Source organism: Pan troglodytes, chromosome 12 (assembly GCF_028858775.2).
Source record: "Pan troglodytes isolate AG18354 chromosome 12, NHGRI_mPanTro3-v2.0_pri, whole genome shotgun sequence".
In the NCBI taxonomy this organism is placed as follows: domain Eukaryota; kingdom Metazoa; phylum Chordata; class Mammalia; order Primates; family Hominidae; genus Pan; species Pan troglodytes.
The window spans coordinates 15,957,946-15,975,896 of record NC_072410.2 but is presented as its reverse complement, the minus strand read 5'-3'; the positions used below and the strand labels follow the sequence as shown (position 1 = coordinate 15,975,896).

Below are 17,951 nucleotides of genomic sequence, written 5' to 3'. Positions count from 1 at the left end.
GAATCCTGTAACTTACCCTGTAACATTCAACGGCTTTGTCTGTGTTTTCTTCCAATTCATAAAGAAGACCCAGAAATCTGTGAGCTTTGGGATCCCTCTCTTGCACATTAATGTAAGTACATATGTATCTGTTTTTTAAAAGTAATACAAAAGTAAATTAAACTTAGAACTGTACTTTTAAATGCTAACCGAAGAATACATCTTAAACCAAAGCAACCACTAAACTCGTTTATATTGTTACTCAAAACTACCACTATTCATACAGATAACTCAGAAGTACTCATAGAAATAGATAATACTTAAAAACACGTACATAGAGTTGACCACATACTCATTTTACCATTAAATGTCACATTTACCAAATTTTTCTCCAGTGTTATCCACACATAAGAAATGAACATATCAATTGCTTTTTCTTCCTGATCACATTTTAATAAAGCACTAACAGTTTTGCGAATAAATTAGAAGTGATTATAATAAACATTTTTAAAGTTATCATAATGCAAAATACTAAACAGCAACAATTTCCCAAAACCAAAGGGAAATACATTTACCCTTTAAGCAAGAAAGTAATTTCTAACAGTACTATATCCAGCTAAAATCGAACAGAAGAAAAATTACTAATTACAGTACCAAATACAGGAAATTTCCATTTCTCAAATCAAGTAACAACTAAAATAAGTAAATATCCTCTAGGTTCCTTGACAGTATTACGATCAGAGAAATTAGGCCAGACCCAAACTAAGGGATTAAAGTCTCACAGTAAAAAGGTACAAGAGTTAACAGTCACAGTGCTGCTAGTTACATAATTTATGTACCACCATTTTCCTTTCTTACCAGCATTTCCATCTTCCTTTGGATGCCTTTAAAAGCCTGCCTCCCAGCTGGGAGCAGTAACACACACCTGTAGTCCCAACACTATGCGAGGCCGAGGCAGGCAGACTGCTGTGCTCAGAAGTTCAAGACTAGCCTGGGCAACATAGTGACACCTGTCTCTACCAAAAAATGCAAACCTTAGCCAGGTGTGGTGGTGCGCATCTGTATCCCCAGCTACTTGGGGCGCTGAGGTGGGAAGATCTCTTGAGCCCAGAAGGCAGAGGTTACAGTGAGCAAAGATGGAGCCAGCTGCTGCACTCCAGCCTGAGCAAGAGAGACAGATACTGCGTAAAAAAAAAAAAAAAAAGCCTGCCTCCCTCTTAATTTCCTGCTTTAATCCTCTCCCAGTCAGGAAATCAGAATCACCAAGCTTCTTATCCCTAGGATAGAGCCTTAGAGCATCACATATTGTGTCAATTAAAGATCTTTTATACAAGCTATTCTCCTGCCTTACAATTACAGTTTAATTTTTTATTCATTGCTATTTTCCATCTGATTAAGGTATCAGATATCTAACCAAAAACAAATTAAGATATACGCATGGTCCTCTTTTACTCCAACAGAAGACAATTTTTAGAAAAAGTATTTGAAGCCAAACAATTTCTTGCCCTTGGTATAAAGCAGCAGCATGCAGAAAACACTAATTACAGTTTCAATCTCAATGGAATCTAGGCTGGTCCTTAGCATCAGTCTGAGTGATAAATCCCTTATTCTAGAATACACTTAGGAAGAACTACTAAGAACATATTTTTACCTATTCAAAGAAGAAAATGAGAAAAGGCATTGATTTAAAAAAAAAACAAATACATGTTACAGTTTGTACTTACTTTTTAGCAAGATCATATTCTTTAGCTTCATAATACAGCTTTGCAAAATAGAATCCTTTTATTGACTTCTAAAAAAAATTAAAAGTTGTTTTACTTTTCATACAGAAATATTTTCCAACATTTTTTCAAAAGTAGTAAAAATCTGTCCTAAGTTGATGTTCAAATATGCCATTTTCATTCACTTAAAAGTTTTTTTAAAGGCTGACAAATGCATAATTCCATGTTTTATAATTTCCTATCACAAAACAAAAAATAGAGCTGGGTGCAGCAGCTCATGCCTGTAATCCCAGCACTTTGGGAGGCCGAAGTGGGCGGATCACCTGAGGTCAGGAGCTTGAGACCAGCCTGGCTAACATGGTGAAACCCCGTCTTGACAAAAATACAAAAATTAGCCAGGCATGATGGTGGGTGCCTGTAATCCCAGCTACTCGGGAGGCTAAGGCACGAGAATCAGTTGAACCCAGGAGGTGGAGGTTGTAGTGAGCCAGAGGTTGCAGTGAGCTGAGATCATGCCATTGCACTCCAGCCTGGGCGACAGAGCGAGACTCCATCTCCCAAACATCATCATCATCATCATCATCATCATCATCATCATCATCATAAATAAGCTGGGTGCAGTTGGTCACACCTTTAATTCTAGCACTTTCAGAGACCAAGGTGGGAGGCTAGCTTTGAGGCCAAGAGTTTGAAACCAGCCTGTGCAACACAACAAGATCCTGTCTCCAGGGGGGAAAAAATAGCCAGGCATAGTGGAGCATGCCTGTGTTCCTAGCTACTCAGGAGGCCAAGGAAAGAGAATCACTTGAGCCCAGGAGGTTGACACTGCCGTGAGTTATGACTGTGACACTGCACTCCAGCGTGGGTGACACAGGGAGATCCTCTCTCTAAATAATAAATACATAACATACAAAAAATAAATTCAAGAAAGCAAGACAAGCAGACAACAGAAGTTAAGAATTTTCATCAGCCTTGGAAATCTTGGAAACCCTGTGGTACCACTCTCTCACTTAACAAACAAAAGAAACCAGCTTTCTTTGGGGAGGAAAGGTATTCCAGAAATCTCTTTTCCTACCATGTGTAAGCCTCTATGGGAAAGAATAAGTAAGTACTTAGGATCTATTAAGGCACTGAGGATTCCCTGGTCCATGTACTGTTCTCTCTACAGATCAGATCAGTATTTTACAGTCAAGGAGTCAAAAAGGCAGAAATAAATATTGAATTCTTCAAATAATAAACAAGGTCCACAGCCTGGCTCCTTGGTTACATAAACTCCAAAGTCCAAAATGCTGATGCACACCAGGCTGGGTGCGGTGGCTCACACCTGTAATCCCAGCACTTTCGGAGACTGAGGCGGGCGGATCACCTGAAGCCAAGAGTTCGAGACCAGCCTGGCCAACATGCAGAAACCTCCTTTCTACTAAAAATACAAAAATTAGTTGGGCATGGTGGCACACCCCTGTAATCCCTGCTGCTTGGGAGGCTGAGGCAAAGAATCGCTTGAATCCGGGAGGCAGAGGCTGCAGTGGGCCAAGATCGCACCACTGCACTCCAGCGTGGGCAACAGAATGATTCCATCTCAAAAAAAAAAAAAAAAAAAAAAAGCTGATACAACCAGAGTATGTTCCATCCATGTGATAAAGAGTATACAGCTACTCAAACATCTTATTTTTGAAATTCCAAGACCCCAGTGAATGTCCAAAACGATGAATAGTACCAAACCAGGTTGCCATCAATCGAAACATGTTTCCTGTTTGTGTCCTCCACCCACAAATTTAATGTCTTGTCCATCTCAACTAAGCACTTATCACACACTGTGGCTGTAACTTTTGCAGTTTGGGGTGTCACAACAAAACTAGCACAAATTTCTTTTTCCTTCTTCACAATTTCATGGACAAAAGACTTGTTCTTACCATAGATCTTAGCAACTCCAGTATATGATCTTTTTTCTTTCCTAAGTCAAAAACTCACCTCTTCACTTAAAGGAAGCACTATATGGCTTCTCTCTGGCATATGTGAACTGCCAGCATCGCTACTCTTGCTCTTTGGTGCCATTTTAAATAAAATAAGGGTTACTTGAACACAAGCACTGCAATACTCCAACAACTGATCTGATAACTGAGATGGCTAGTATGTAACTAGCGGGTGGGGAGCACATACAGCATGAATATGTTGGACAAAGGGATGACTCGTGTCCTGGGTAGGACGGAGCAGGAGGCCGTGAGATTTTTATCATGTTATTCAGAACTGTTTGCAATTTAAAACTCATGAAATGTTTATTTATATAATCTTCCATTCAGTATTTTTGGACCATGGGTGACGCAGCTAAGTAAAACCACGTAAGGCAATACTGTGGATAAGAAGGGACTACTGTACCAGCAACAAACAATCAGAAAAGGAAATTAAGAAAGCAATTCCATTTACAATCGCATCTAAAAGAAAAAAATGCCTGGGAATAAATGTAAACAAGGAGGTGAGAGACTTGTATGCTTAAATTACAAAACGTTGCTCAATGCCAGGCTAACACCTGCAATCCCAGCACTGGCGACAGAGCAAGCCTCCGTCTCAAAAAAAAAAAGAACTATAGCAATCTTAACAAAAATAATACACAGCAATCAGGACAGCACGTAAAGGAACAAGGCTTGTTCCCCCCTTCCTTTTTTTTTTTTTTTGAGATGGAGTCTTGCTCTGTCGCCAGGCTGGAGTGCGGTGGCTCGATCTCAGCTCACTGCAACCTCTGCCTCCCGGGTACAAGCTGGGACTACAGGGGCACGCCACCATGCCCAGCTAATTATTGTATTTTTAGTAGAAATGGGGTTTCACCATGTTGGCCAAGATGGTCTCGATCTCTTGACCTTGTGATCTGACTTCCTCCACCTCCCAAAGTGCTGGGATTACAGGCGTCAGCCACCGAGCCCGGCCAGTTCCCCCTTTTCAAAATGAAGAAATAGATTCAAGGTACAATGCCAAAACATAATAGAAAAATAATTCCATTACCTTCTTTGCTTCCAACTATGTTATTAAAGTAGACAATCTTAAGATAATTAAACAACTTTACAAATTATTCTTCTATATGATCTTTTGCCTCTAACCTGCTCACTTTACAAGGGAACTGAAGCTCAAGCAGGTAAATGCCTTGTTTAAAGATATACAGCTAGGAAGGAGCACAGCCCATGTTATGTAAACAGGACAATATCTGATTCAAGCAGTACTTCTTTACATGACAGCAGATGTCACTATAAGCAAATACCTGAATTCACTTAAGCTGCCAAATATCAAGAACTGATGCAGGGCTGAAAACAGGAACAGTAAGACCCTAAGAGATGCCACGTCATCTCTATCTTGCACAGTAAGATAGAGATGTAATTGTAATTGTCCAAAACTTAGTATTTGTGGCCTACTTTTTCATTATGCAGTTCTAAATTTCTCTTTTTTTTAATTCAGATGGAGTCTCACTCTGTCGCCCATCTTGCACAGTCAAATGAATCTCCCTCCCCCTAAAATCCTCCAAAAACCCATCTGATCAGCTGTTCTCAACAAACCCATCTGATCAGCTCCAAATCTGTGGAGTCCCAACAAGGGTGAAGGCCGTGATTATACAGGACAATGAGGAAAAGTCTAGATACTGAACCATGAGTTCCCCAATCTTCTTCCCCTGGAACATAAGGGTAAGGAAATCTCTCAAAAGGCAGAACAAACAAAAGAGGAGAATAAGAGAAAAATTAGAGAAACTCCAGCTTTCAGGTAAACATCATTAAAAAAAGGGTAAGAAATGGTCTAAGAAATAATACAAGAAATGCTACAGAACTGAAAGACATGAGTTTCCCAATTGAAAGGACACTTCCAGAAAACCTTTAAGTTACCAAGAACAAGAATCTCATGGGACTCCCAACAACAGAACTTCTAGAAAATGGAGCAATGCTTTCAAAATTGCGAAAAAAAATTATTTCAAACTCAGAATTCGATAACCAAATGATCAACTAAATTAAGTAAAGACGTTTTAAAGACATACCATTAGTTTCAAGACCAGCCTGACCAACATGGTGAAATCCCATCTCTACTAAAAATAGAAAAAATTAGCCGGGCGTGGTGGCACACACCTGTAATCCCGCTACTCAGGAGGCTGAGGCAGGAGAATCGCTTGAACCCGGGAGGCGGAGGTTGCAGTGAGCTGAGACCATGCCACTGCACTCCAGTCTGGGCAACAGAGCAAGACTCTGTCCCAAAACAAAAACAAACAAACAAAAAAACCTCTCATCTACTTTTCCTCAAAGCAAGTGAGACTATGCTACACCAAAACAAAGAAAGTAAATGAAGAGGACATGAGATATAAGAAACAAAGGGTCTAACTCAGAAAAAAGATGAAGGGAATTCTCAAACTGATGATAAAGGGAAGTCCCAAGCAGCTGTGTAGCAAAGAGGAAGAAAAACCAATCCTGGTTGGAGAAGTCAGTTAGTAAGGGTATTCCAGGTAGACAGACAATCAATCAATCAATCAATGTTTTAAGCTGCAATTGATGGGATTATGTGACCAGTTTGACCACATTTGAGGGTGTAAATTGCTGAGTTTAAGTAAGCAAGTAGTAACACAACATACAAGCAAACCAAAAAATAAAGCAATTATTCAGTCCAGGAAAAACAAAACTGCACAACAAGGGCAATTCAAATGCAAAAATATTTACCTTATATTTATATAAATGTTAAATATTCATTTAAACAAAAACTGCAATAACAGTACTGAAAGAATGAGGGGCAAACCAAAGTGTCTGAGGACAGTTTTGGAGGAGCATAATAGCCAGTACAGAATGTCTAAAATGGGGCCCGGTGCGGTGGCTCACGCCTGTAACCCCGGCACTTTGGGAGGCTGAGGCGGGCGGATCATGAGGTCAGGAGATCGAGACTATCCTGGCTAACACGGTGAAACCCCGTCTCTACTAAAAATACTAAAAAATTCGCCGGGTGTTGTGGCGGGTGCCCGTAGTCCCAGCTACAGGCTGGGGCAGGAGAATGGCATGAACCCGGCAGGCAAAGTTTGCAGTGAGCCGAGATCGCGCCACTGCACTCCAGCCTGGACGATAGAGCGAGACTCCGTCTCAAAAAAAAAAACAGAAAAGAAAATGTCTAAAATGGGAGAAAGGAAATTAAAAATAACAAAAGTATATACGTGTGTTACTCAGAAGTATGAAGTATAGATGTAAAGGGCAGAAAAAACAACTAACAGCTGTCAAAGGTGCCTGCCTGTAGTCCTAAGTACTCAGGAAACAGAGGTAGGAGGATCATTTATGCCCAAAAATTTGATGGCAGCCTGGGCAACACAGCAAGACCATATTCTAAAAAATAAATAAATAAAAATAAGAGCTGTCAAGTAGCCTTTGAGAAGCAGGAATCAGCTGCAGAATAAAAAATCAACTTGACAGAACATAGAAAAACTAAACAGAAGCCATCTGGAAAAAGAAAAACTAGAAAAAGAAGTATATTTTTTTCTTTTTTTCTTTTTTGGAGACAAGAGTCTCGCTCTGTCACACAGGCTGGAGTGCAGTGGCGCAATCTGCTCACCACAACCTCTGCCTCCAGGGTTCAAGCAATTCTCCTGTCTCAGTCTACCGAGTAGGTGGGACTACAGGCGCTGCCACCACGTCCGGCTCATTTTTGTATTTTTAATAGAGACGGATTTTCACCATATTGGTCAGGCTGGTCTCTCGGCCTCCCAAAGTGCTCGGATTACAGACGAAGAATATTTTTAAGAAGGGCAGAAGCACATGTGAGGGAGTAGAAAAATGGCAAAACAAGAGGAGACTAACAAATGAAAGCACAATGGAAGACTAGAAAGATATGATATACAGACGCATCATCACACTTCAAAACTCAGACATTCTAGAAAGCATGGGCAGTTCACAGATGGCCAGCCTCTGCCAAACTGGGGGAGAATACTAACCTCTTTATACTCTTCACAGCCACTGCCTCTTCTCCCTCCATTCTTTACCTTCTATCCAAAGCACCCTGTTTTGTCATTTCATTCAAACCTAACTTTACAGAATAGCTTCACATGTTCCAAAGTTACTCACTAGTTAATCCATATTCCGCTGAAATCCCAGGTTCTAATGTAAATGACTTTCAATTGGGGGGGGGGGAAGACTCTGTAAGTGTAAGAGAGGTGGTCATAATAACCAATCCTCAAAATTTTGCCACCACTCCACTTTATTTAATGGAAAAGTTATGTAGTTGAAAGAACATTCTAACTTCTGTCTAGACCAGTGGTTTTTAATCTTTTGGAAGCCAAGGTCCCCACTAAGAATCTCAGAAAGGCTCTAAACTTGCTTTTTTTTTTTTTTAAGCTTGTTTAAAAAAAAAAAAAAATCAGGCTGAGCAGAGTGGCTCACACCTGTAATCTCAGCACTTGGGGCCAAGGCGGGAGGATCACTTGAGCCCAGGAGTTGGAGACCAGCCTGGGTAACATGGTAAGACCCCGTCTCTACATTAAAGAAAAAAGCCGGGCATGGTGGCGCATGCCTGTAGCTGGCATGCCTGTAGTCTCAGCTACCCAGGAGGCTAAGGTGGGAGGATGGATTGAGCCCAGGACGTCAACGCTGCAGTGAGCCACGATCCCGCCACAGCACTCCAGCCTGGGAGATAGAAAGAGACCTTGTCTCAAAAATAAAATAATGCCCGGTGCAGTGGCTCACGCCTGTAATCCCAACACTTTGGGAAGTGGAGGCGGGGAAATCACTTGAGCCCAGGAGTTCAAGAACAGCCTGGGCAACATGGTGAAACCCAGTCTCTACCAAAAATACAAAACAAAACAAAACAAAACAAAACAGCGGGTGTAGTGGGTACACCTGTGGTCCCAACTACTCGGGAGACTGAGGTGGGAGCATCGCTTGAGCTGGGGAGGCGGAAGGTGCTGTGAGTCGAGATACCGCCACTGCATCCAACTGGGTGACAGAGTGAGACCCCACCTCAAAAAAAATAAAATAACACAAAAATTAAAGTCTTTAATTTCAGGAGTTACAGGAACCCTCAATTAAGGTCTGTTTTAGACTCTATCATCACATTCATATTTATACTATGCTAGCAGTTTGAAATTACAATGTACAAGTAGATATCTATCCTCCTTCTCTGGAGGAATAGACTGTAACTTACTCCACTGTTCCCAAGAGAAACTAAATCAGACCCACTGCCAAAATTCTGCTGCACTATCTATTTGACCCTGAACAAGTATCTTAAATCTCTACAGGTCTCAATATCCACGGGGCTGCTGGAAGCGCAAAATAAGATAACCTATGCTTAGTTACGATAAGAGACACAATTATGCTACTATTATAATCATGGTCATCCGTGAGTTTCCGGGTTGTTTTTGTTTTTGTTTTTTTGGAGTCTCCCTCTGTCGCCCAGGCTGGAGTGCAGTAGCGCCATCTCGGCTCACTGGAACCTCCGCCTCCCGGGTTCAAGCGACTCTCCTGCCTCAGCCTCCCGGGTAGCTGGGACTACAGGCATGCGCCACCACGCCCGGCTAACTTTTTTTGTATTTTTAGTAGAGACGAGGTTTCAACATGTTAGCCAGGCTGGTCTCGAACTCCTGACCTCAGGCAATCCGCCCTCCTCGGCCTCCCAAAGTGGTGGGATTACAGGCGTGAGTCACCGCGCCCCGCCAATATCCTTTTAACATCAACAATAAAAAGTGACTTGTAGCTAACATTTAGTGCTATGTGTCAAGCAATACCCTAAATGTTTAAAATGGATCATCCTACCAAATTCTATTAATGTTACAACTCCATCTATGGATGAAGAGTGTAATTGGCCCCAAATACCCAGCTTATAAACGACAGTGCTGTGATTATTCAAGCCAAAGCAAACTGACTCAAGATTCTGCGCACATCCACCTTTAATAGCTTCTTCCGTCACTCTTTAGATCCAATTACTAAAGTCTTACTGAATCCAAAATAGATCACATTATTTACCTGTAAAGAGGAAAAATACCCTAAAAACATTTGTGGAAAAGGATAAAAATTGTAAGCCATACTAACGATTTGTAAGAACTTTAGAATTTTTTTTTTTTTTAAGCGAAGGCAGCTACCAAAGTATTCCAGGCGGGGAGGGGGGCGAGGGAGGTGAGTATGAGGAGTGGGGTGGAGTTGGACCCTTACAAAGGGACAGCGACAAACACCTCATACTCAAAACAAGGGGACTCTCCGTGTCATTTGCGCCGTCGGGCCATTGCAAATGTCCGCGCTGAGATGCCTACCTTGTCACTCGACACAGCTACCAAAGCTCACCCGGAGCTGCGTCAGTCCCCACTGGGTTCCTCCAAGCCAAGGAGGTAGGACCTCCGCCGCAACATATAAAGTAAATGTCCAGGAGATGGGAAGAAACCCGCCGATACAGCACCCGGGTGCCCAAGCCCCCCGAAAACTAGGCCGCGCGGGTACTACGCGGCGCGCAATAGGCCAGAAAGCCCGGGCCAGGGCGGGCCCACGAGCGAGCACCGTCGGGAACAAGCCGGGAGAAAGAGGAAGCGCCGGCGCCAACGGTCTGCCGCCCACCGCGGTCCCCCCAGGACTCTTCCTGCGCTTGCAAGCGCCACGCCGCCCACAGGACTGCGCCAGCCGGCGGGCGCCTCAACAGAGCGCGCCAGGGAGCAGCGCCCGTCGGAAGCCATGATGCCTGAGCCGCGCGAGGCCGCCGCCCGGCCAGGTCGAGGCCGTTGGTCTCTTCGAGACCCACTCACCTGTCGAGGCGACGGGGTGGAGCCCTGCACCGAGGCGATGTACCGCTCCACGTCGGCCTTGCTGCGCCTCATCGCGCCGCCAACCTGGCTCCGGAGGCGCGTGAGACCAGCGCTCAGCCCCGCAGCAGTCGCCACTTCCAAGAGGAAAGCGACTGCAAATCAGTGACGCAGCTGCGTAGCCGGCGGAGGACAAACCGACGCACTTGCGTACTGCGTCATCACTGTGCGCCACGTTGGCGACGTCGGCGCTCGAGCTGCACTCGGCCAGGCTCTTGGCAGCGCGGTGTGCTCTGAGGGTGTGTCTTGGCAAGCCGGGATCAGATTTCGGCCGCCAGTGTCCACAGCCTAGGGCGTAGACTTCCAGCAGATAACAATTTGCGTGATGGGCTCTTAAGCGTTTTGTTCACTTGTTCTAAATTATAAGTGCGCAATGCATTGGAAGAAAAAAGCACTCAGGCCAATTTGGTGAACGTGTAAATTGGAGCAAAGTTTCTGGAGATGACTGGTTAAATACGTTGCATCGGACATGTGTGAATACTAAAGCATACATTTTTAGATTCATATCTTATTAAATGAGGGCCGGGTGTGGTGGCTCACGCCTGTAATCCCAGCACTTTGAGAGGCCACGGCAGGCGGATCATGAGGTCAGGAAATCGAGACTATCCTGGCTAGCACAGTGAAACCCCGTCTCTACTAAAAATACAAAAAATTAGCCGGCCGTGGTGGCGGACGCCTGTAGTCCCAGCTACTCGGGAGGCTAAGGCAGGAGAATCGCTTGAACCCGGGAGGCGGAGGTTGCAGTGAGCCGAGATTGCGCCGCCTGGGCGACAGAGGGAGACTCCGTCTGAATTTAAAAAAAAAAAAAAAAAAAGGGAGATTTAGAACTGCATAATGAAAAAGGCCACAAATATTAAGTTTTGGACAATTACAATTTTTTAAACAGTCATCTCGGCGGGGGATTGGTTCCAGAACCACCGTCTTTATGCCAAAATCCACGCATTCCGCCGGGCGCTGTGGTTCACGCCTGTAATCCCAGCACTTTGGGAGGCCGAGGCGGGGGGATCACCTGAGGTCAGGAGTTCGAGACCAGCCTGGCCAACATGGCGAAAGCTCATCTCTACTAAAAATACAAAAAATTACCTGGGCGTGGAGGTGGGCCCCTGTAATCCTAGCTACTCGGGAGGCTGAGGCACGAGAATCGCTTGAAACTGAGAGGCGAGGATTACAGTGAGCTGAGATGGCGCCACTGCACTCCAGCCTGGGCGAGAGTAAGACTTCCAAAAAAAAAAAAAAAAAAAAAAAGAAGAAGTCCGCGCATTCTCAAATCCCGCAGTCAGTCCTGCGGGTGGAACACTTAGAGGAAAAGTCAGACCTCTCTATATGCAGGCCCCTTCAATACTGTGTTTTCTGTGGGCTTATAAGTGGACCCAGGCAGTTCAAACCCATGTTATTCAAGGGTCAACTGTGTATATAGGAATAGCCATTCGCCTGGCACAGTGGCTCAAGCTGGTAGCCCCAGCACTTTGGGAGGTCGAGGCGGGAGGATCCCTCGAGTCCAGGAGTTCCAGGTTACAATGAACTGTGATAGCGCCACTGCATTCCATCCTGGGCACCAGAGTGAGACCCTTGTCTCAAAAAAAAAAAAAGGAAAAGGAATAGCCCCCCCAAATCTATATATATATTTCACTAGCAGAATAACAGAACATACTAAAATTTAACAGTAATAATGTCAAGATTTTGAGCCGTCTGTATTTTCCAAATCTTCAAAAATGTCTATTTTGGGAATTTGGATATTAAAATCTTACTTTTAAAACAAAATTTAACAAAACATTTTTAATAGTGAGAACCTTTTAGATTTTAAAAGCTCACATTTGTGTAAACATTACAGTCTTAATTATGTGGACAAATATCAAATGCGTTGACATTTTTAACTGGAAATTTGGGCTATTTTGGTTGTGGATAATTTTTTATCCTTTTTGTTTTTCCATATTTTCTAAATTTTGATATAATGAACAAGTATTGCCTTTCTAAAAAAGGAAAAACAGCATTTTGTTTTGTTTTATTTCAACCATATTGGATGTGAATAAAAGAAAAGAAAAATATGATTCTGAGCTTACCAGTGTGTGTGACCCACATTAACACAAATGACATGTAAAGAAAATCTAGTTTGGAGTGGAAAATCCTATTTTAGGTAGTTGATTTCTTTCACTTGAGGTACCATTTATATATCCATGTGGGGTTAGCCTAGTAGGAAGATGAAATGGTAGGACAAAGGTCTTAATGGAAGTCAGTAGTTGTGGCACAGTTCTGAGGCCCAGCTACTCCAAAGGCAGAGGGGGAAACATCCCTTTAGCCCAGGATTGGAGACTGCAATGAGTTATGTTCATGCCTTTGCACTCCAGCCTCTGGAAGAGAATGAGATTCCTATCTCTAAAACGAAAAGAGGGCCAGGCACGATGGCTCACGCCTGTAATCCCAGCATACTGGGAGGCCCAGATGGGCGGATTGCTTGAGGCCAGGAGTTCAAGACCAGCCTGGCCAACGTGGTGAAACCCTATCTCTACTAAAAATGCAAAAATTAACTGGGTATGGTGGTGCACGCCTGTAATCCCAGCTTCTTTGGATGGCTGAGGCACCAGAATTGCTTGAACCTGGGAGGTGGAGGTTGCAGTGAGCTGAGATCGTGCCAGTGCACTCCAGCCTGGGCGACAGAGCAGACTCTGTCTCAAAAAATAATAATAATAATATTTAATTAATTTAAAAATAAAAACCAAAAGAGAAGATCTGATGGACTTAGAAGTCATATGTCTCAGGTGATAGGTGAAACCACAAGTTTGCCTTGAAAAGTGTGTTGATAACAATAGCCATAGCTGACAAGTACTTGCTGTGTTCCAAAGCTCTTTCTGTTAGCACTTCATTTGTATTAACTAATATCATTCTTCCACCAACTTTGTAAGGGTACTGTTATTATCCTCAGTTTTTACAGATAAGGAAAGCAAAACACAGCCAGGCACCATGGCTCATGCCTGTAATACAAAACTTTGGGAGGCTGAGGTGAAGGATCACTTGAGCCCAGTAGTTCAAGACCAGCCTGAGCAACATAGCAACACCCTGTGCTTACAAAAAAAAAGAAATTAAAAACTAGCCAGGCATGGTGGTGCATGCCAGTAGTCCCAGCTATTTGGGAGACTGAAGCAGGAGGATCTCTTGAGGCTAGGTGTTGGAGGCTGCAGTGAGCTATGTTCACTCCACTGCACTCCAGCTTAGGTGACAGAGAAAGACCCTGTCTCAAAAAAAAAAAAAAAAAAAAAAAAGGAAACCAAGAGGATGAGCACTGAAGCAACTTGCCCAAACATACTCACCTAGTAAAAATGGTATCATTAATCCATTTATGTTGAATATATCGAAAAGGAGTGCCCAAAGAGAGAACCTTCTTTTTCTTTCTTTCTTTTTTTTTTTTTTTCGAGACGGAGTTTCACTCTGTGGTCCAGGTTGGACTGCAGTGGCGCAATCTCGGCTCACTGCAACCTCTGCCTCCCAGGTTCAAGCAATTCTTGTGCCTCAGCCTCCTGAGTAGCTGGGATTACAGGTACATGCCATCACACCCGGGTTATTGTTGTATTTTTAGTAGAGACGGGGTTTCACCATGTTGGACAGGCTGGTCTTGAACTCCTGGCCTCCAGTGATCCATCTGCCTCGGCCTCCCAAAGTGCTCGGATACAGATGCCCGGCATCCACCGCGCCCAGCATCCAAAGAGAGAATCTTCTTGAGGAACTCAAAAGACTTTTCTCTTTTGGATAAGCAGTTCATATTTCTGCATTTATTAGGGATTTTCACATTTTACTTCATTTTACACTACATTTTTTTTGTTCAGTGGTATAACATTTTCACCAAGGCACTGAAAATTCCATTTGCATTAGTGTCCGATGTCATATATTCCTACCATGTTGCAAATACAGTTCATTTGTCCAGCTTTATTGAGGTATAATTCACAAATGAAAATTGTATACATTTACTAGGTACAACATGATGTTTTGCTGTCCAAGCATACCTCATTTTATCGCACTACATTTTATTGTACTTCACAGATACTATGTTTTTTACAAATTGAAAGTTTATGCCCACCCTGTGTCAAACAAATCTTTCTGCATCATTTTTCTTTTTTGAGACAGAGTCTCACACTGCCACCCAGGCTGGAGTACAGTGGCACGATCTCAGCTCACTGCAACCTCGTGTGGCAGGCCAGGTCTCACTAATGCAGACTTCCATAACAACTGTTTCAGTAATGACTGAATGAAGTTAAATACTAAAAGCCAGTGCCCTTATACAAAGCCTGGGATGTAACAAAAGGCCATCAAAACTTTTGCCTAAGCCTGTCCTGGGCCTTAAAGCATGACAAAATAATGAAGGAATTTTTTTTTTTTTTTTTTTTTGAGATGGAGTCTTCCTCTGTCACCCAGGCTAGAGTGCAGCAGCAGGATCTTGGCTTGCTGCAACCTCTGCCTCCCAGGTTCAAGTGATTCTCCTGCCTCAGCCTCCTGAGTAGCTGGGATTACAGGCATGCATGACAACACCCGGCTAATTTTTGTATTTTTAGTAGAGACGGGCTTTCACCATGTTGGCCAGGCTGGTCTCGATCTCTTGACCTCGTGATCCACCCACCTTAGCTTCCCAAAGTGTTTGGATTACAGGCATGAGCCACCGCACCCAGCCCATAATGAAGGAGTTCTCAACAGGACCCATTTAGGATTAAACCAGTTTTATTGCGGGTCTGAAGAAACTCCCCAGGTCTCCACAGACAAGTTTATTGGGGGTCTGAAAGAACTCCCCAAACCTCCGTGACTTAGCGGGAGGCAAGATAAGGGTAATCACCCCGGCACCGAGGGGGAGCTTGCAGTGAGCTGAGATTGCGCCACTGCACTCCAGCCTGGGGGACAGAGTGAGACTCCGTCTCAAAAAAAAAAAAAAAATCACCCCAACATCTAGACCAATTAGATTAAGCAAATTTACTGAGGCTCCAGAGGGAGGTCTTCAGGACTCAGACCTTAGTTATATATTAAAAGAAGTTAATCACTTACGTCTTTAGATGAATGCACTTATACGTAGACATATAGCTTAGAAGGTAGATAAGCTCTGGAAAACTTTGTAATTTTGAGTTGGTCTGGCGATAATTTCCAGGCCTTCTTGCTGTAACTGGTTGCAGAAATAAAAACTCTCTTCCTCCCGAGTTCATCTGCATCTCGTTATTGGGCCATGAGAAATAGCAGCCCGACCCTCAGTTTGGTTGGGGAACACTCCGTCTCCCAGGTTCAAATGATTCTCCTGCCTTAGCCTCCCTAGTAGCTGGGATTACAGGTGTGTGCCACCACGCCCAGCTAAATTTTTTTGTATTTTTAGTAGAAATGGGGTTTCACCATGTTGGCCAGGCTGGTCTCGAACTCCTGACCTCAAATGATCTGCCCGCCTCAGCCTCCCAAAGTGCTGGGATAACAGGCATGAGCCACCGTGCCAGCCTCAGCACCATTTTTCCAACAGCATGTACTCACTTCATGTCTCTGTATCACATTTTAGCAATTCTCACAATATTTCAAATTTTTTCATTATTATAATATCTGTTATATTGATCTGTGATCAGTGATCTTTGATGTTACTTATTGTAATTGTTTTGGGGTACTGCAAGCCATGCTCATACAAGACAGCAAACTTAATTGATGAATGCGTGTGTTCTATCTGACTGCTTCACTGACCCACCATTCCCAGTCTCTCTCCCTCTTCTCGGAGTTCCCTGTTCACCTAGAGACAACAATACTGAAATTAGGCACCTTAATAACCCTACAAGGGCTTCTAAGTGTTCACATGAAAGGAAGAGTTGCATGTCTCTCACTTTAAATCAAAGCTAGAAATGATTAAGCTTAGTGAGGAAGGCATATCAAAAACCAAGATAAGCCAAAAGCTAGGCCATTTGTCCAGAAAAATGATTCCTTTCAAATTCTGCTGCTCATTGACAATGCACCTAGTCACTCAAGAGCTCTGATGGAGATGTACAAGTAGATTAATGTTTTCCTGCCAGCTAACACAGTGTCCATTCTGCAGCCCGTGGATCATGGAGCAATCTTGACTTTTAAGTTTTTTGTTTTTTTGTTTTTGTTTTTGTTTTTTTTGAGATGGAGTTTCGCTCTTGTCGACCAGCTGGAGTGCAGTGGCGCAATTTTGGCTCACTGCAACCTCCACCTCCCAGGTTCAAGCGATTCTCCTGCCTCAGCCTCCCGAGTAGCTGGGATTACAGGCGCTCGCCACCACGCCCAGCTAAGTTTTGTATTTTTTTTAGTAGAGATGGGGTTTCACCGTGTTGGGCAGGCTGGTCTCAAACTCCTGACCTCCGGTTTAAGTTTTAAGAAATGCATTCCTCTTTCTCTTAAGTGCGCCACTGAAGATCCTGGTATCGCCATGGGCCGCCGCCCCGTCCGTTGTTACCGGTATTGTAAGAACAAGCCGTACCCAAAGCCTCAGTTCTGCTGAGGTGTCCCTGATACCATCATTCTCATCTTTGACCTGGGTCAGAAGAAGGCAAAAGTGGGTGAGTTTCCACTCTGTGGCCACATGGTGACATGTGAATATGGGCGGCTCTCCTCTGAAGCCCTGGAGGCTGCTTGAATTTGTGCCAATAAGTACATGGTAAAAAGTTGTGGCAAAGACGGCTTTCATATCCGAGTGCAGCTCCACCCCTTCCATGTCATCTTCATCAACAAGATGTTGTCCTGTGCTGGGGCTGACAGGCTCCGCGTATGCGAAGTGCCTTTGGAAAGCCCCCGGGCACTGTGGCCAGGGTTCACATTGGCCAAGTTATCATGTCCATTCGCACCAAGCTGCAGAACAAGGAGCATGCGATTGAAGCCCTGCATAGGGCCAAGTTCCAGTTCCCTGGCGGACAGAAGATCCACATCTCAAAGAAGTGGGGGCACCATCAAGTTCAATGCGGATGAATTTGAAGACATGGTGGCTGAGAAGCAGCTCATCCCAGATGGCTGTGGGGTCAAGTACATCCCTAGTCGTGGTCCTCTGGGCAAGTGGCAGGCCCTGCACTCATGAGGGCTTCCACTGTGGTGCCCCCTTTTAATACTCACCAATAAATCCTCCTTCCTGTCCACCTTAAATTTTTTTAAAAAAATGCATTTAGTAATGTTACAGCTGCCACAGATAGGGATTCCTCTGATGGATCTGATCAAAGTAAATCTGGAAAAGATTCACCATTCTAGGCGGCATTTAAAACATTCATGAATAGGCCGGGCCCGGTGGCTCATGCCTGTAATCCCAGCATTTTGGGAGGCTGAGGCAGGCGGATCACCTGAGGTCAGGAGTTCAAGACCAGTCTGACCAACATGGTGAAACCCTGTCTCTACTGAAAATACAAAAATTAGTCGGGCATGGTGGCGTTCACCTGTAATCTCAGCTACTCAGGAGGGTGAGGCAGGAAAATCGCATGAACCCGGGAGGAAGAGGTTGCAGTGAGCTTAGATCACGCCAC

At 43.9% G+C, this 17,951-nt stretch overlaps 1 protein-coding gene and 1 pseudogene across 15 annotated transcripts in view; one reads left to right on the top strand and one right to left on the bottom strand.

The window, feature by feature from the left end:
• LOC736102 (E3 SUMO-protein ligase RanBP2-like) overlaps window positions 1-11,699 on the bottom strand; it is a 64,915-nt gene extending 53,216 nt beyond the window's left edge. For 6 of the 15 annotated variants that reach the window (XM_054678690.2, XM_054678692.2, XM_054678694.2 and 3 more), the window contains exons 1-3: window positions 10,426-11,699; window positions 1,704-1,771; window positions 17-128 (exon numbers count right to left, since the gene is read on the bottom strand). In XM_054678690.2, the coding sequence (XP_054534665.1) occupies window positions 17-128; window positions 1,704-1,771; window positions 10,426-10,497 (252 nt within the window). In that variant the 5' untranslated portion in view covers window positions 10,498-11,699. Of the gene's footprint in view, window positions 1-16; window positions 129-1,703; window positions 1,772-9,942 lie in introns of all 15 variants that reach the window. The other 9 variants (XM_054678700.1, XM_063789454.1, XM_054678702.1 and 6 more) reach the window with 6 other exon arrangements.
• A 5,152-nt stretch (window positions 11,700-16,851) lies between these two features.
• On the top strand, window positions 16,852-17,563 carry LOC735700 (large ribosomal subunit protein uL16-like; annotated as a pseudogene).
• The last annotated feature ends 388 nt before the right edge of the window (window positions 17,564-17,951 follow it).